Below are 18,566 nucleotides of genomic sequence, written 5' to 3' on the forward strand. Positions count from 1 at the left end.
AATTCTTCCCCATCCCTCTTGAGGTATCATGGTCTTACATGTTTTCTCACAGCTATTTATCGAGTTTAACAACAGCCATTTTCCAATCTTTTGGTTTCAACGCATACATCGAAAGCCACAATAACTCAACAGCCTTATAGTCTTTACTGATCTCTTTTTTTTCATTTTCCTTTTCACCATGCTCAAAAGAGTCCCGGGTTTCTTCAGGAAGAATGGATACATAGTCAAACGATTTTTCAGGATCAAATCAAAGAAGAAACAAATACTTAAAGGCGTTCAAACGGAGATAGGCCCAAGATACTTTTCGAAATGCAACGGCGCTCTAAAAAGCACATTCTCTACATATACGAAGATAAAACTCAACGTAAAGCCAGGAGCCGCTATCAAGTTTACATTCACCCCGAGAAGCTATCTCATGTTTCTTTCTAAGAACTATGTTGAGACTTTAAATGTACCGCCAGAGATTGTTAGCTCAGATTCAGCTTGGGTAATTTATCGCCATCTTTGCGGCCTTATCCACAAACACGAACAGACTATGGGTTTATTTGCGGAGTCATGGGAGAAAGAGACAGACATTTACCTCTGGATAAAGCCCTATGAGGAGCCAATAGTCGAACGTGATATGAATGGGGTATTACAACGCAGGATTCGGAAGGCGACGAAAAAGCCGAGTAGATTGAGGGGAAGAACTCTACTTGTGCAGTGGATGATGGAGAATAGCGATTGGCAAGAGCAACTTGTCCTACACTACTGGAACCTGCCGCGGGAGGGGACTCGAGGAGAGACTTTATTGCCATGGTTCACTTTAGAGGTTGAGTACAGGGAGGGGGCAAGAAAAAGGCTTTGCAATAAACACCACGAATACTTTTGTGCTATCGAGGCTGCTGAGGGGGGTTACGGGTGTTCTATGGTGGCAAACAGATCTATCAACAAAAGCATGAGCCGGAATCCACGGGCTTTGCAATTAGGTGGAGATTTAGAGATTGGGCTGGAATTGGCAGTCGAAACAACAACGGTTCCCAAAACATCTTTAACCGAAGATGGATCCTCCGGCTCGTTCAGCATAGAAGATCTAGACAGCTTATATACCTCTCGTGAACCAACTACTCCAGGAAGCGAAGAGTCTATCACGGACGACAATGCGATTCTTCTCGGGGACGGGCTTATGACCGGGTCAGGAAATGTTTCTGTCAAGTCTGTTGACATCAGACCAATTTCATGCGCTTCCATGTCTCCTCATATTGGAAAGATTGAGGAACATAAAGCCCCTGATATAGGGGTTGGAGAAGTTGTGTTTGGAGATGAAGGCGTATCGGTGTGATCTGGGTGGGGTTTAAAGGACATCAGGGCAGAGAGTTTTATTTCGGAAGGCTTTTTCTTGTGTTTTCAAGTATATCGAAAATCGGTGTTGTTGCAGGATTAATGCGCATAATTCTTTGATCTCCTTCTGTTTATGTTTTCCAATTTCTTTACTCACAGTTGAGTATAATTATAATGGTCTTTAGGTAGATGATGGAAGCAGTAAATAGTGAATGCTTGTCTTTTCTCTGTATTGAGATTTCACAATTCTCTACCTTGCATATGTGGGAGTTTTCTGTATCCTCTTAAGGCTGCAAATATTGTAAGTTTTAGCGCTCCTTTGGCACTTGTCCATACATGTAAGAGCGGAAGCGGCTTTTAGTTGAATTTGTCCAGTAGTGTTCCTAGAAACAGGGATATGAGATTCGAGTGATTATTTATGAGTAACACTTGATCACGGCTTTGGGTCTAGAATCTAGTCACCGAGTTGGTGATCTCGATGGGATCGATGGGATCAATGAGCACATGTGTCTCTTAATTAAGTTCCGGTGCTCACTCGAGATATATGCCTGTTCGGCTTGTAATTGGCTGGTAAGAGCGAGTCCGCTCTACATTGCTTACACCGGTTCCCCTTTCTCTAACTTGTTAATTAGTCGTACCGGGGGGTATTTCCGCCGAAATTTACTATGGTACAGTATGGAGGAAGCTGGAATCTTTGGGGGGTCGACAGTCAATAAAGTACCATGCAGAATACCTGAAAGGAAAAAAGAAAAGAAAATTCCTCTAAGGTTTGTAGCAACAGCATTTCTGCTCATCATAGCTGCAAAGTCGTCTCACTTCCCGTGTCTATGTCTCTGAACAAGTTTTCTACCGTACTGTAACCGTTTGCAAACGATATTGGTGCAAAACCTCAGGGAGGCAGGCCACAGGCAAACATGCCATGCACAAATTTTATGTCTCTTCGCTGACTCAGATGTATCATACCATCTTAATGGTATAAAACGGGTATCGACGGTCGTCATAAATGTTTACCGTCATATCATAAGAGACCGGCCGTGGGGGTATCGTGGGAAGACCAAGAGCGAAGGGCGCAACCCCTGTACTACATAGTACAAACATATGTACTGTACATACATACATGCAGCCACTCAATCGCAACGATGATTTTGAAGACACGGCCGGTAAAATGCGGTGCTTGGGAACAACCTGAAGCCTCCCGCTGTTTAAGGCTGTCGTTTTCGGCTTCTACCTATGGCCTATTGCCGGCCCCCCACATATCGATTTCTTATCTACGTGTGTGCGTAAGTAGTTATTTGGATTTAGACTAGCGCACGGTTCAGGTGGTGATCAATGTTTTTGTTTTTTTGTGGGGGCCGGGGGGTGGGCGCATTTCAAACATGGTTCCTTGCAGCGGGTTGTGGACGGTAGGGCACCGTGTAATGACCCCACGACCTGTAACGACCCAGCCGAGACCCAGCGTACAGATTGTAAAAAGTAATGACCCATATCCACTTCCAGGGTCGTATCATCAAGTTATAAGATACACCTGAGAAACCTCTGTATTATTCTTCCAGAATCGCCTTTCTTGGCACTGATACGACCTACATTATGACCGGCCGAAGACACGGTCCCATCAAAATCGTTATGACCCCGATCGACCCCAAAATGAATCGTTAGGACCCCCGGGACTCGTTACCAACACCGATGCAAAGTCCTTTTTTTTTTGCGGGTGGTGTGTGGGGTTAACAAAGGGACCTAGCAGGTAAACACATACATGTATGACGATAAGTCGAATACAGCATGTAGAGTAGGTGTACCCCACGAACCCAGCACGCTTAATCATATATGTACTTATCCTCGCTTGGACTACTATTTAAATATACAGCCTCGTGCAAGTTTATGCATTATATATATAGAGTAGATCATGCTAGCTCCCTACCAACCACAACTCAATATCAATATACCAATATACATAGCTAAACACTAGTCACTCGTCCGATCTTCAGAGTCCCTTTACTATATATATCATAGAAGATGAACTCCTCGAATTCTGGTCTACAAGAGTGGGAAAAGGACTTTACTCCCCGGGTCATCAAGGCTAAAGACTGGGAACCACAACGCGAAAACTTCACCAGATTATATTTTACCGATAAGTATAACCTAAACGATGTCAGGAGGATAATGGCAAAGGACTACAGGTTCTATGCGAGGTATAAATGCATTTGTGGCAATTCTTTATATATTTCGGTGTTAATGTTTCATTCTCAGGCCGAAGCAGTGTAAAGCTGCCATCGCCAAGTGGGGGCTTGGGAAGAATCTCAAGCGTATAAAGATGTTGAAAATGCTACGGATTCAGGACGATAGAAAACTAGCGGGGAAATCGACAGTCTTTCGATTCAAAGGCCAACGAGTGAAAAAAGAAACGCTTAAGCGCGGCCGGAAGAGATATAATGGAACAGGAGAGGCACCAGAATGGTATAAGCTACAGCCGCCAGTGTGTATGTTCAATCCTCATATTTTGCTGGGGTTATTATACGCGTTAATCTTGAAAATTTATCTAAAACATATTAGCTACCCCGTCAGATGTCGATTACTCCACTCCAAGGTCATCCAATAGTTCGGATGACTCCAGCTCCGGGTCGGAGGGAGGTGCACCAAGTCCCATAGTTTACAGCAAACCGTCTTCTCCTAGAGAGAATAGCATCGGTGGTGCTTCCCCAGATCAATTAAGTAGTATAGGAGATCTAGAATATTCCCCCACGATGTTTCTCTGGGTCAATCAAATAGTGCAGAAGAGACGTACCCCCGCCACAATTTATTCATTCAAGAATTCACGTCGTCTTTATCGTTCCCTAGCTTAGGGGAGCAAGAGTCTGCCAAAAGGCCCAATGATTCGGGTAATTATAGCGGGTCAGACCAAAAACCGGCGCTTCCGACTAAGTCGCTCGATACTCTTTCGGATCTCCCGACTACATGTGATATTACCCACGAACTCCTGGAATTCCCCGCAAGGGCGGCTTGGTTAGAATCGTCAGAACCGAAGTCGGAAGCAGCCCGGACGCTTTGTTTGGATTGTTTGATGGGTGGATTTACGATGTATTTACAGCCAGACTCCCGTATATAGAAGGTTTGTGTTCCTGTACTTGTTTCTAACGTTTTGAAAAAGCCATGGTACACTATCCGCAGAATCAATACTCTTTGAGGCCTTTGGTGATATATCGCCCAGTCAGAATAGCGATTATCAAATAAGTTCGAGTTGTACGAGTAGTTTCTGTCCTGCACGGTTTAGGATCAATCATCCGGAAACCCACTATTTTTCAACAAGTTTGTTTGTGGAGCAGGTCAGACCGGTTTATGTTTAGGCCGAGGGAAGTGATTTTCTTTTTACTATTTAGAAGAGAGGGCAGATTCCTACAATACGAAGTCTCCTTTTTACCTTTTTAGATAGAGAATGTAGACATATATTTGAGGTTACTGAGAATGTGTTCAAATTAATCGATAAATTACTAGCTTAGTTACTACATACTTACTGTTAAAATATTTTGTTCCCGCCCTACATAAATGTGTACAAAGTTTTGGATGTTTAGCCTTAACTTAGAATCATACTAGCTAGCAATTCTAAACATAGCCATGAATAACTTCCTCCAGATCATGAGCACTCCTATATTCATAATTTCTCTACTAGTATTATCAATAAATGAAGTGGCCACCTGCATCACTATCACCTATCCGTATCTACCAAATACGAGGGCTTCACAAACAGACGGAAGGGAACTGAATAAAGTTCACCTTTCCCTGGCCCTTCTCCGAGACGTTACTAATCACACCATTAGCTACACCTACGTGTATATTTAATGTTTTCACATCTATAACGAAAGAAAAAGAGACGACCGAAAGTCAAGTCCTCTCTGATAGTCTTCATTACTTAAAGTTAGACCTCTAGATCCACCAAAAAGGACCCGGATGAGATCATAAGATATCACTCAGGATCATCCACACAGTTCGTAAGGGCCAACCACCAGATGCCATGTTGTGGATTTCCAAAATTATTCTTTCAAGTGAGATTATCATGATTATAAAACTAAACCCTTCAAACAACAGAGAGCCCTAAACGAACAGCCTGTCGAGCCTGCGCAATCCGCGCGTGTTCTTCTTTGTGCGGGCAATTTTCGCACAGAGCCAAAAGTGTGACACCAAAAGAGTCCATCCCCGCATACCATTCTTCCACCAAGGCTGTATTTGGCGGCCAAGCATCTTGCATTCGAGGTAATCTTTGACCATTTAGTGCAGCAAGGTATCCCTCGTAGTCGTATTCCCATTTTGTACGGTCCATACCTTCCCATAGATGTCTTACGGTTGGAAGCGGAAGATCTGCCATCTCGTAGGAAGTTAGTGTTTCCAGTCCTCGGCTGAAGTGGAATGATGCATCGAGCATATATAGCGTGACTAATGTTCTATAGAGTAGGTAAAAGGTATTAGCAAGTACACTTCATTGTACAAGCAACCAAGGCATACCGTCGCTTCGATTCGGCGAGCACCCATTCTTCCCAGACTGGACGAGTGTTCTCCTGCTCTCCTTTCGCCATTAGGCCGCCAAGGCTTACATTGAACGCGATAGTCTAAACCCGACAATATTAATGAAGATTCTTGCCCATAGCTCTTAGTCCTCAAGGTGAGGATATGCTGCATACTTCAATCTGCATGAGGATTGATTTATCCATCATAGGATCGTTTTCAAAATACCGAACAATTCCATATACAACCGCGGCTTGTAACATAGACAACATCTCTACATCGTTACATGTCATATACTACGCATATAGGGATCAGTGGAGGCCCGAAAGTTCATCGTAAGCATGTTTCCTTACTTGTTGTAATATCCTATCATGTTCCTGTGCAATAGTTTTCATAACAAATTGCCTATTTTCCGCCCCCATAGTTTTGTACATCTGCACCAGGCCCTTACAATTCGCCAGCGCTTCTGTAATCTTCCCCGGTAGCATGGAGGACGGATGCACGAATGGTGGTAACATATTTCCTGCGACCATCATCTTTGGGTATGCTTTAAGGACCCGGTTCATGAAGTTAAACTTGTTAAAATAACTCTTTCTCATTTCTGCGGACTCGGTGCTAAGCCGGTGTCGCATATGGGTAAACGACTCGACGGAGACTAGTCGGGTAAGCTGGCCCGCCGTACGGAAGTGATTGCCGCACTCTGTGTGGGGACCGGGCTCACAAAGATTGGGCATGGAATTTGGATGGCCGTCTTCACATGACTGTGGGGTGCTTAAGGGCGTTTCCAGCCCTCCATTGTTTGTTGGTGTTTGTGCCCCTACAGGCACGAACATGGGTGACCAGTCTAACAGACTATTACTCATCTCTCCCCAGTCAACGACTCCAAGTGAAGCGAAATTCGACTCTTCGTTAGCATCTTCAACATGCTCATTATCTGTCGGAGCTGGTGTTGGAAGTGATATTTCTTCGCTAACAGTAGCGTTAGTAGTATTGGCGGTTTGAACTATGGGCGCTGGTTGTAGTGACACTGTGGGAGCTGGAGCTGGAGCCGGAGCGGGAGCTCCATGCATTGGCGGTGCGTAGTACTGGCATTCGAGACCCTTCGTTTTGCATCGAGTGCATGCCGGAGTCTTAAGATCACACCGTGTCTTCGCCTGTGTACAGAGAGCACAGCTCTTCTTTCGTGGTATTGTTCCTGTGAGCTGCTTTTGCCTGCATCGTCTAAGATGTCGGTCGCGAGAAGACCCTAGATGAAAGGTCAGCTAGCTATCGCGCAGTGGCAACCTCCCATCCTCATCGTGCAAGAGAAATAACAAACTCTGTTCGAATGACTTGCTGCATATTGAGCATTTGAAGCCTTCGTGCTCGCCAGTAGCCGATGCCGGGGCCGATGTAGTCGGCGCTGATTCCCAAAGTGCGTTCTGGGGCATCACGGAAGTGTAAGTATGCGGTATTAGTAGTAGCGGCAGTAGTATAGTAATGATGTAGCTCGATGCTGGCTTGATTGCAAGCTAGTAGGTAGTAGTGCTTCTCCGTACGTAAAAGCTTATGGAACTCCGGTGGCGAAGGGATTCCGACGTGTTTTATCTACTCTACTTTCTTCCGGACTCCGAGCAGGGGGAACTTGATATTGACTCACTTTATCTATTTGTATGCGTGTTACAGGCGTTACAGTTACTGATCTGAGCATTTATTAGGTATGAACGCATGATGTTCGGAATTTTTGGTTGCGGCCGCAATCCCTGGAGTGTGAATAGTGACACGGAGTTCCGTGTCTCCTTCACAGCGAGATTAATCGATCGGGAAATTGATCAACTCCCGGGCAATCCACAACCGTGAGATTCATTGATCTGGCACATACATGTACGCATCCACCTGACAATTCTGACATTTACAATATTTGATTAGTTGGCTGGCAGATCTATATAAGAGCCGGTTATTTTAGCTGTGTAGTATCTACACGAATATAAGTATAAGTAACCTCATGGTAGGTTTTTTTTTTTTTTTTTTTTTTTTTTTAAATCATGTAGTTTTATTGTTTCTAGGTACAAAACTCTGCATGCAGTCGTAGACTATGGCATAACCTCTCATGGTAGGTAGTACCTCCTATGATAGAATTTATTGAAACAATACAATCCTGATCAAAGCTGCATTCCTTCCTAAGAAAACTATACGAAAAAATGTCGTAAGCTTCGTATTCTAGCTATACCCCTTATAATACAGAGATACGGGTAAAGCGACATAGAATTCTGCGAGACTGCACCCCACCCTAGCACTGCAGTCGTGGACTATAAAGTGTGTCGACTGAATTCACTGAGATTCTGATTCTGATTCAAGTCGGTGATCTTCATGATTCAGAACACTGTACTATAGCCCAGGCAAACGACCTCACCCCTCCAGACTTAATTAAGGAAATATTAGAGTCAGTTCTAATTATTCATCTCTTTTTACCCAGGCATGCGTTTCTATATATATAACTACCTATTGTTTTAAGTCATTCCGGCCTCCTCTCCTTTTTGGCTGCTGCAGTATACAAGTGGTGATTGTCCAGTGTTCCGCTTGATCGATTGAGACGTGCAACTGGCTCCTAGTCTTGCCTCATGATAGCAGGCTCAAGCCCAGGAATCTGAACCTCCAATGATCGAGATTAGCCAGCTTAATTAAGACCAATTCTTACCAGGCTCAAGTCTGTTTTGACATTGCCAAGATTGGTATCCATATTTAGCCATGTATTTACTAACTTGAACCTAGATTTTGTGAGAGAATTTCACCTATTGTTAATCATGATTACACTGTGTGTATGTCCGGATAAAGATATGTATGCTCACCTATATCATAGACTGTCACTCGTAAATGGATATCAGATACGCTTGTCATGAGCTTGAGCTGGTAAAATGAGATGGGCAAGTTCGGCACCACAATAAGACAAGATCATAAGCCAAACCCATGCTTTAGACTTATATATACTGAACAGGTTGATGTGGAACATCATAATAATAATGGCGATGATAATAACAATTATCCAATCATGGTCATGGTTCGTATAGTACTAGTAGGAGCATTGCCCGCTGATGTAAATACCTGAAGTAAATAGGCTTCAAGTCTAAGGCGACACATGCTTACTTATATGATCACGCGCAGTTAGCTGTAGTCTATTCTACCCGATCCTTGAAACGCACGGAACCAGTGAGTTACATATAGATTAAATTGTATGTACGTATACGTGTATGCGCGCGCGCCTAGGTGTTACAAAACTACACTGGCGTATCCGTATTTTCCTGACGTTTGTGGACACAACTGCTATTGTATACCATAGAAAAACGCGCCGGCGCCAATTGCTAGTATTGTATGCAATATTGGCCCAGTTTACAATTGCAAGCTTCAGCAAAATACGAGTACTTGTAAATTCATGACGTTTCCGAACACGACTGCTGTTACATACCATACAAAAAAGCGCCAAATCCGCCTCTTTGTATGTCATGCAATACTGGTTGTGTTCAGAGATGCTATGAGATTACGAGTAGAGTACTCGCGCGTTAATTAAGCCCCGAGAATTCTTGGTAGCAAAACCTCTTAACGCGCGAGTATAATAGGTTTCATGTGCATACTACATGTATGTACGTTTAAAAGCACTAGTTACCCCTCCTTTAATTAGAACTACCTAATATACGTACACACATACATGTATATAAGAACCCCAGAGAAACAGCTTTGATAACAGTACCACGAATCCACACTTTCTTATTTATAAACCCCGTATTTTGATGAACACTGCAATGCAATCCCCATCAATTACTCCCGGAAGCTCAGTTCATAGTTCTGAATTTAGTTTGGGTAAGCTGTCTATGTGTATAAATCGCGTCAATTATAAAGCTCACACTAGAGGTTAAATACGTCCTAGCCAACGTCAGCACAGTACTAGCGACGCCTGGTCAGATCTCTCATACAAGATTAAACACTCTTCAAAATCATAAGACCTTTCGTCTTCTCGATGAAATCAACAAACTTCGCACATATCACCCCAACATTGCGCTGCGTTGTGCAGATACCCCGCCACATCCTCACCTCCTTGTTTACGGTGAATGCCAATTGGGGAAAAGAGCAGTCCTTGAAGCCATAACAGAAATATCATTTCCAGAGAACGATGTGAAATTCCCAATACATATTGTTTTCAACCGCGGACAAGAGGCAAAGCTCTCAGTAGAAATTATTCCTGTCGACAGTCATCCCGAGGATGAAAAGCTCAGAATCGCAAAGTTCAAGAAATATTTAGATTCTGAGAGTTTCAGAGACCTTCCTTCCTTGATCGAGTCGGCGGATGAATACATAGTTATAGATCCTGAGGGCGTTAGCGGTGATGTTCTTCGCATTGTTCTCACTGATCCTAATGGACCTGAACTCTCAATAATCAACCTTCCTTTGTCGAAAACGGCCTACAAGGACAACGAATACATACACAAAATCACGTCTGACCCAGGAACTACCATTCTCGCCGTAGTCACTGCCAAGGGCGATGATACAACACCCAAGTCTGCTCTCAGATTTGCAAGAGAGATGAACCCAGACGATACACGCATTCTAGGGGTCATCACATTAAACCCGGACGTGCTCGAATGTGGTGTGGAGCGGAGTGTTATCAAATTAGCAAAAAATGAGGATGAGTACCTTGAACTAGGTTGGCATGTCCTTATGAACGGAAAGGAACGAAACTTGAATTTCGAGGATCGATGCCTTCAGGAAAACTCGTTCTTCGAAACACATACCTGGGAAGAAGTTCCACGGAGCATATTGGGTATCTCAAGTCTGCGTTCAAAACTAAGCTCACTGATGTTTGGCCACATCAAAGCCGCCTCGTCTGATATTTACGAGAAAGGAGTTGGTGCACTTGAGGATTGTGAAACTCAGCTCCGGAATATGGGGAAGCGGCGATCGACTATAGCTGAGCAACGGGAATTCTTGTCTACGGTTAGCGATGATTTTGGACACTTATGTAGGGCCGCCCTCTGCGGAGTATACACAGACGACTTTTTCAGGGATGGAGCAAGCATTGAAAGAAAGCTCAAACGACTACGTGCGGTTATTCAAGATTTAAACGCTTCATTTGCTAAAGAGATGAAGTCACGAGGACATCTAAAGCAGATATTATCAGATCAAACGGAACATGGATCCGGATTGCAGCACGGGGGGCAGAAGGGGCTAGGATTCCCAGAAACTATCACTCGGAAAGAAGCTGCCTCATGGGTAAAGACTTTTTTATTTGATAGTCGTAGTCGCAACCTTCCAGGAACTTACAGCCTCCTCATTGTCAGCGAGCTTCTCAAAGAACAATCCAAACCATGGGAGGCTTTAGCTCAAAGCCACCTCGATAAAACGTGGAAAGTTTGCCGCAAATTTCTGCAAGTCTTATTCCAACACATCATATCAAAAACCGAAATTGTTGATTTAGTATTCTCACACCTGATTGACGAACAAATGCGTGCAAGATTTGTTCACGCTAGTGATGAACTAAAAAGGTTACTCGCCGAGAGATCATTACATGTACACATGATTACTTCGAATAATGAATTTCTAGAAAGGAGGAACGCTATTTTAAGTAAAAAAATAGAGAAGGATTGCAAACTCGCCATTCAAGCCAGCGAACCTTTTGGCTGGGCCAACGGACCGGTTACCTTGGAGCCAGACAAGTTTTGTGCTACACTTACTTCATTAATCTCAGAGGACTTGGGTTATAATATCGATAATGGTAATGATTATGATGGGATTTTGGATGAAATGAGTGCCTTTTACCAGGTATGCAGCCAAAGATAAAAATTTCCGTGCTTTCCTAATGAAATAACCTAACGGAAAGCCTTTTAGGTTTCCTTGAATGTATTCATACATAATGTAACCGTCCAAGTGATCGAGCGTCACCTACTCGACAAGCTCTGGGAAATTCTCTCACAATCCACTGTAGCACGCATTCCAGAAAGCCTAGTTGCCGATATTGCAGCAGAGTCGATAGACGACCGGTACCAGAGAAATCGGTTAGAAGTAAGGAAGAATGGCCTTCAAACATCCCTTGAAGCCTGTAGAGATGCGTTGTGTGGTAGTAGTATGTTATTTTTGACTTATTACTTGCACAGACAATGAATTGCAAGCTTACATGAGGGTCATAGGAAGCACATACATTACCGTCGGTAAACCTCAGAACTACTTTACATCCTTTATCGGTTCTGAGGATCTTGCGTCTCTCCTCGAAGACTTGCCCACTCAAGACGTGACTGCACTTGAGAACCCTTCGGGGGTAGAACCTGTTGGGACTGGAATTTCCGCTACACCAAATGATGTATCTAAGGGGGTGAAATTTGCTGGAGAAACGTCCCAAAGTCCAATTGTACCAGGAGGAGCAAACCTCGCAGCGGCTGGCACCAAACCAGCCATCAATCCTGGTGGGGGTCTGTTCGCCGGTGCCTCTTCCACAGCACTTTTCGGCAATCCTAACCAGGCCTCATCAATTGGCACCAAACCAGCCATCAATCCTAATAAAGGTCTATTCACCAGTGCCTCTTCCACAGCGTCTTCCAGCAATCCTAACCAGACCTCATCAATTGGCACCAAACCAGCCATCAATCCTAATGGGGGCCTATTCACCAGTACCTCTTCCCCAGCACCTTCCAGCAATCCTAACCAGACCTCATCAATTTTCACCAAACCAGCCATCAATACTAATGGGGGTCTATTCACCAGTACCTCTTCCCCAGCACCTTCCAGCAATCCTAACCAGACCTCATCAATTTTCACCAAACCAGCCATCAATACTAATGGGGGTCTATTCACCAGTACCTCTTCCCCAGCACCTTCCGGCAACCCTAACCAGGCCGCATCGATTGGCAGTAGCGCGTCTCGTAACACGTCTACTTCACCTATCGCACCCGGTTTTAGTAAACCAAGTAAACCAAGTACCGGTAAGTTCTTACACCAAGTAAAGCTACCCGAAAGTAGTACTTATGTAGCTCCTCTGATTTATATCTATTTAGTAGCTAACTATTAAGACTGCATAGTTACTAACAAGTCCTAAATTTCATCTAGTACCGTATTCATCAAAATTCTCGGGCAAAGAATTTGCAGAAGTGGATTGTAATGGGAGTTCGTGTGTTATAACTTTCTGTAGTATTTCATTTGTATGGCCCTATACGCGTCTTTCTCATGAGGAGATAAGACTGCTGGACTATCGGGCTGGGCATAGGTTCCCGGTGTAGATTGAGGTTTAAGACTAAATATATCGTTACTTGCAAGTGGTCTATATTATGTACGGAACACATCATTAGTTATTGGGAGTGTTGCCTAATAGATACATTAGTGTTATGAATAAATAACAGACATGTGGATCCGACGATCTAACTTTCTTGATCGACTTGCTTGACTACAATCTAGAGGATATGCCATAGTCCTTTATTCAGGTCAGTGAGACTCAAAATATGATTACATGTAGTAGGAAATTGCTCCCAGCTGCGGCTCGCACCCATAATTCCAACAATTGGCCTGCTAACCCATTCGAGTGACCAGCCATGCTGCGCTAACTGCCAATTCGTGCTTGGCATGCAGTGCTTGCTTTGCGAGAGCCGCAGCCCCAGGCAATCCTGATTCCTCACAATTGAGCGTCTACCAGCCGAAAGCCCGGGCCCTCCGGCGAAACTTCGAAACCCAGTATATTTTGATCTGAAGGGCGCACACCGATTAAGTAATTGAGATCCGCTTTTACAATATGGTGTCCTCCATTTGCGGCCGATCTCTCCTTCCGCGAAAAGCCCCGCAGCTGCTGCCCCTCCTCCAGCATCTCTCCTCGCGCCAGACAGCAACCGCTGGCCTGCTCCGGCCCCAACTCTTCCCGCAGCAGCTCGTACGGAATGCCAGCAAGAAAGCCTCCTCCTCCTCCGCTCCCAAGGCCGCCAAAAAGAAGACTCCCGATGCCGTGAAAAAGAAGCCCATATTAGCAGCAGCACCGCTCAAGATAGCGCCTCCCCTAGCAGCAGCACCAAAATACTTCTCACTCGCCGAGCAGCTGGGAAACTCGGGCAAAAAGAAAATCCTGCTCTACGCATGCAACAACCGCCTCTTTGTCGTTGGCTGCTACGGCCTCGCTGCGGGAATGATCGCTTGGAGCGTCTACACGTTCAAGACCAACATCGCAAACAGGCGCCCAGGCATCCCGGAATGGGTCGTAAAAACAACATATGTCAGCATCTCAATCATGATGGTGCTCGCCCTGGGCGTCGCATACTATCCAACTCGCCTCATTCAGGTCATTCATGCCCACCCTATCCCCGCAACTACGCGCTCCCCCGCCAGTGTCTCGATCACACTGCATCGCCGCCCAATCTTACCAACTCTCCCGATGAAGAAGATTGAGATTGCGTCGCCGGATCTTATCTCGCTGGGAGAGCCGCTGCAGTCAATTGGCGTGTTGAAGGCAGCGCCGGCGGCGGAGACCCAGGTGCAGGATACGAGGAATATGGTGACGAAGATTAAGCATGGAGTTACGGGCGCACCGTTTAAGGCGTTTGATTTCTTTAGGAGCGCGCTAAGCACAAGTGGGTTTGTGCTGCTGAGGGCGGAGGGAGAGGGGAAGTTTAGGTTGAGTAAGGACGGGTGGGTGTGGGAGAAGAGGGGTCTGGATTTGCTCTTTAAGCAGGCTAGGTAGGGGAGGGGGGTGAAAATGTAGATATCTGTATATATTTATATCTCGTAATTTGAGATATTTTAGGGAGCACTGTGGTGATTTCTGTAGATTGGGTAACAGTATGAGTACCAATCACTCCATGGGATGATGGTTGCAGTGGCGGTGCATGTAATATCACTCGGGTTCTGGCGGCGGCCCAGATGATTTCCTATGAGTACTTAGGTACTTGTACAACGACAAAGATTCTACCACAGAATCAATTGTGGCTTGTGTCGGAGAAAACAATCTCTATTTCAAAAGAAAGACTGTTCCTGTCCAGACACCCTTCATGTCATCTCCGAAGCTGTCTACGCGCGCTACAGTGCTAATTGTAGCAATTAACCTGTCTAGTAACGGGTATGTATCCCAGTAAAGCAAGCCGGGATACATGATACAATTAAATGAAGTAATCAATCAATCAATCAATCAATCAAAGCCGGGCTACATGTATCGGGATCAATCCAAACAGGGGACGTAAAGTCTCTCGGCATGCCGAGTACCAGTTCCAGTTCTAGCTAGCAACGCCGAGAAACCCGAAAACCCTTCAGAATTTTTTCAGCGCTTTTCCCAACACAGCACAGCACCTAAATAATCGAGGAGAAAAGCTGTGTCTACCGCCAAGCGCACGGTAACTCAAACAGCTTGCAAATTCCAACGGAGAAATAATTATCCTGTTTCGTAGATAAGGGTTTCCGGCCCTTCTAGAAAAGTTAGCGATTTTTTTGTTGGGTGAGGGAAGTTTCACCCTGGTCCAACGACAAAAAAACCACTCCGAGTGAAGTGAAGTCAGAAGCTGGCTGGCTGGATGGATGGATGGCTGGCTGGCGGAAGCGGGAACCACAATCAAAAAAGTTCAACGCCCACCACCACCACCACCACCACCCCCCCCCCCCAAACAACAACCTCTTCGAGCCGTCAACAACCTCCTGTTCCCTCAACACCGTTACTCGACAACGACGCCATATCCTCTTCCGTAAATCTCTAGTAATGTCTGCTTCGTTCCGTCGACTCTCAAACAGGCTAATTGGCACTGTTCCCAGTGCTCCATTACGGCGACAGGTTCTTACCAGAGGTATGGAGGTCCCCCTCTTAGCGCCGCCGCCACGACTTTAGGAATGTTCGCCTTGGGACAATTACAGCTATGGCTAACATTGTTATTATTCACAGGGATTCGAGCGACGGCTGCGAACAATGCCGCTTCGAACTTGAACATGCCTGCGCTGAGCCCGACCATGACTGAGGGCACTATTGGTAGCTGGAAGGTTAAGGAAGGTTGGTGGCTTCTCATCTATCTCTAGACAAAATTACTACATCGACAATAAGAGAGAGATTGGGACTAAGTACTGATCGAATTATGGGGTGAGTAGGTGATGAGTTTTCTGCGGGAGATGTCCTGTTGGAGATTGAGACCGATAAGGCTCAGATGGATGTCGAGGCCCAGGAAGATGGTATCATGGCTAAGATAATGGTATATTTACTTCACTATTTACATACCCGCCACACAGCTACTTATTGGGATTAGATCAATGCTGGAGCCAAGGCTGTTCAGGTCGGCACCCGTATCGCCGTCATCGCAGAGCAGGGTGATGATATCTCCGCCCTTGAGCTCCCCGCCGAGGACAATGCCGGCCCCGGACCCAAATCAGTCGACAAGAAATCAGCAAAGAAAGACACCACCTCGCCGCCGCCGGAAGACAGGCCAGCTAAGGTAGAGTCTTCAGCTTCCTCTACGCCCGACACAGCTCAGAACCACGCCACTCCCGTGACCCCCACCACGCCATCTCCATCAGTTGCGCACCTGCTCCGCACACATGGAGTCTCGAAGGAGGATGCTTCGCGAATTGCGGGGACTGGGCCAAAGGGAAGGTTATTGAAGGGAGATGTTCTGGCGTTCCTCGGAACAATTGAGAAGGGCTGGCCGAAGGAGCTGGGGAGCAGGATTGCGAAGGGCGGGAAGCTGGACTTGAGTAATATCAAGATTGCACCGCCGAAGAAGAAGGAGCCTGCCCCCAAGAAGGCTGTAGAGGAGAAGAAGAAGGTTGAGGTCCCTCGGGATAGTGAATTGAAGGTTGAGGTTTCATTCAGCGAGGTGTTGAAGGTGCAGAGCAAGCTTCAAGGTATATCTACGTCCTAGAACTTACTCTCCGAGATTGCGGAATATTGACGATATGAAATAGCAACCCTCGGTGTCCATCTCCCTCTTTCATCATTCATCACCAAAGCTACAGAGAAAGCCAACCAGAATCTCCCCGCCTCACCCCTTCCCCCCACTGCCGCCGAGCTCTTCGATGAGATTCTCGGTCTTCCCTCTTCCGGCACCCCCAAGACCTCCCGCGGGACTTTTACTCCCCAGATCACCGCACTCCCATCAGCCACATTTGTTGGCTCTGCGCCATCAGTGGAGCTTGATATAATCGATATCCTTGCCGGAACTACCGCACCCACCCCAGCCAAGAAAGCCCTCCCACCGCACTCTGGAATCGCTGCAACAGAGCCAAACGTCTTCAGCCTGGTTGTTCCAAGTATAGAGGAGGCGCGAGCAAAGGTGTTCTTAGAGAAAGTTAAGGGATACTTGGAGAAGGATCCTGGAAGCCTGGTATTGTAGATTCTAGGTTTACTGTAGGCCGATAGTTTGCATGGGTTGTCATTATCGCATGGCGGGGAGGGCTACTATTTAGTGCATATTTTTATATATCCTTTTTCTTAACTACTATGAATCGAGAGCTTGATAGAGGCTGGGGGTTGGTTTTGTACTGTTTGTTTTGAGCGCGGAAGAAAAAAGTACTGTGGGTGATGTATACTGGGAGTGATACATATAAATTCATTTTTCTTGTCTGCTTTTTTTTTTTTTTTTTTTTTTTTTTTCACTTTTAGATTGAACCTATGAAGTATGAAGTGTGGGATATTTGGGGGGGGGGGGGCTCTCCGGTCATTCTTACCCTTGCATACATATGGTCAACGGCCGGGTAAACCTTGTGGTCACCCACGTATTTTCCTTCCGGAAACTACATCATCCACCTTGCACATGGCAATTGACTCAAGTCCCTCTCGTTATGCTTATATCCTAACACGCGGTGTGTTAATCCCACTCGTATGCATGCATTCCCCCACTCGGCACAGCTTCCAAGGAGATGACGGATTAACCCCACGCCTATATAAGCTTACGTACGTACGGAGGTCAACATGCGTATATATGTATGCAGCCATGTCATCCTCGTGCAAGCAGTCCCGAGGGTATGAGTTGGGTGCATGCAGAAATTGGGTTTACTGGTGGTGCTGGTGACGGTTCTGATGTACATGTAGTTACTTGGTTTGGGGGGGGGGTAGAGATTTAGGAGTACATGTAGCTCTCAGCTGGAGAGAAAGAAAAAGAAGAAAAAGGGGGGGGGGGGGGGGGGGCTATTCACGCCATATGATATGCTTTATCGTGCCAGGGTGTACTCGCTGAGAGCTTGGTAGCTGGTATGATGTTGGAGGGAGGGTGTTGGGCCGTCATGGCCGTCATATGTGATCACTCGATGTTGACCTACAATGATGGTGGGATGACTGCCTGTCCTGGGCGCGTGTGGATCGAAAGGATGAGAACACATATAGTCGTCGCTGTAGGTTTCGGCACAGGGAGATGTACAAAGTTTATAACCCCTAAGTAACCTAACTTTTATCCTTCTTACGAGAATGACGCATGGTGCATGGCGCAGACGTTTTCACCGCAACGGGACAGAAATTTCTTCGAGTGATAATCCATGAAGCAGGCTAAAAAAAAAGTGCGTTGGACGGAAGAAGGCCGATGTCTTGATGATTGGTCGGTCTTCGAGTAGAAATTTCTGCGGAAGCTGATTAGAGACCTGAATAAGGTTCCTCTAATTGGAGGAGGGCTGAGATTTAATTCCTTTCATCCACACCTTCGAAATTCCCCAACCCAAAAGAATGCATTCGGTATGCTATGCTAGCTATAGACTGTCTACCATACTGTAAATAAGCGCCGATAGTATTCTCGCTGGTTGTGTACTCAGGTGCCTAGCTAGACATCGGGTTGGAATATGCATAATTTTGA

General features: G+C 45.6%; 6 protein-coding genes across 6 annotated transcripts; 5 read left to right on the forward strand and 1 right to left on the reverse strand.

Moving 5' to 3' along the window:
* Window positions 1–178: 178 nt before the first annotated feature.
* LAJ45_00595 (uncharacterized protein) lies at window positions 179–1,321 on the forward strand (the record flags this gene model as incomplete). Its single annotated transcript, XM_046110196.1, has 1 exon — window positions 179–1,321. The coding sequence occupies one exon, from the start codon at window positions 179–181 to the stop codon at window positions 1,319–1,321; it is 1,143 nt and encodes a 380-aa protein (XP_045976889.1).
* A 2,012-nt stretch (window positions 1,322–3,333) lies between these two features.
* Window positions 3,334–4,661, forward strand: LAJ45_00596 (uncharacterized protein; the record flags this gene model as incomplete). Its single annotated transcript, XM_046110197.1, has 5 exons — window positions 3,334–3,509; window positions 3,568–3,797; window positions 3,871–4,098; window positions 4,161–4,395; window positions 4,466–4,661. 5 exons carry the CDS (start codon window positions 3,334–3,336, stop codon window positions 4,659–4,661), a joined length of 1,065 nt encoding a protein of 354 aa, XP_045976890.1.
* A 728-nt stretch (window positions 4,662–5,389) lies between these two features.
* On the reverse strand, window positions 5,390–7,244 carry LAJ45_00597 (uncharacterized protein; the record flags this gene model as incomplete). The annotated part of the gene is made up of 5 exons (XM_046110198.1): window positions 5,390–5,753; window positions 5,815–5,918; window positions 5,991–6,110; window positions 6,168–7,060; window positions 7,133–7,244. 5 exons carry the CDS (start codon window positions 7,242–7,244, stop codon window positions 5,390–5,392), a joined length of 1,593 nt encoding a protein of 530 aa, XP_045976891.1.
* Window positions 7,245–9,590: 2,346 nt separating this feature from the next.
* On the forward strand, window positions 9,591–12,871 carry LAJ45_00598 (uncharacterized protein; the record flags this gene model as incomplete). Its single annotated transcript, XM_046110199.1, has 6 exons — window positions 9,591–9,648; window positions 9,716–11,604; window positions 11,671–11,905; window positions 11,970–12,248; window positions 12,342–12,758; window positions 12,846–12,871. The coding sequence occupies 6 exons, from the start codon at window positions 9,591–9,593 to the stop codon at window positions 12,869–12,871; spliced, it is 2,904 nt and encodes a 967-aa protein (XP_045976892.1).
* Window positions 12,872–13,558: 687 nt separating this feature from the next.
* On the forward strand, window positions 13,559–14,494 carry LAJ45_00599 (uncharacterized protein; the record flags this gene model as incomplete). The annotated part of the gene is made up of 1 exon (XM_046110200.1): window positions 13,559–14,494. The coding sequence occupies one exon, from the start codon at window positions 13,559–13,561 to the stop codon at window positions 14,492–14,494; it is 936 nt and encodes a 311-aa protein (XP_045976893.1).
* Window positions 14,495–15,499: 1,005 nt separating this feature from the next.
* Window positions 15,500–17,117, forward strand: LAJ45_00600 (uncharacterized protein; the record flags this gene model as incomplete). The annotated part of the gene is made up of 5 exons (XM_046110201.1): window positions 15,500–15,584; window positions 15,680–15,784; window positions 15,880–15,980; window positions 16,035–16,629; window positions 16,690–17,117. 5 exons carry the CDS (start codon window positions 15,500–15,502, stop codon window positions 17,115–17,117), a joined length of 1,314 nt encoding a protein of 437 aa, XP_045976894.1.
* Between the last annotated feature and the right edge of the window lie 1,449 nt (window positions 17,118–18,566).

The sequence above is a fragment of the Morchella importuna genome (genome assembly GCF_003444635.1).
Source record: "Morchella importuna strain M04M26 chromosome Unknown Morimp01GS001, whole genome shotgun sequence".
NCBI classification, from domain to species: domain Eukaryota; kingdom Fungi; phylum Ascomycota; class Pezizomycetes; order Pezizales; family Morchellaceae; genus Morchella; species Morchella importuna.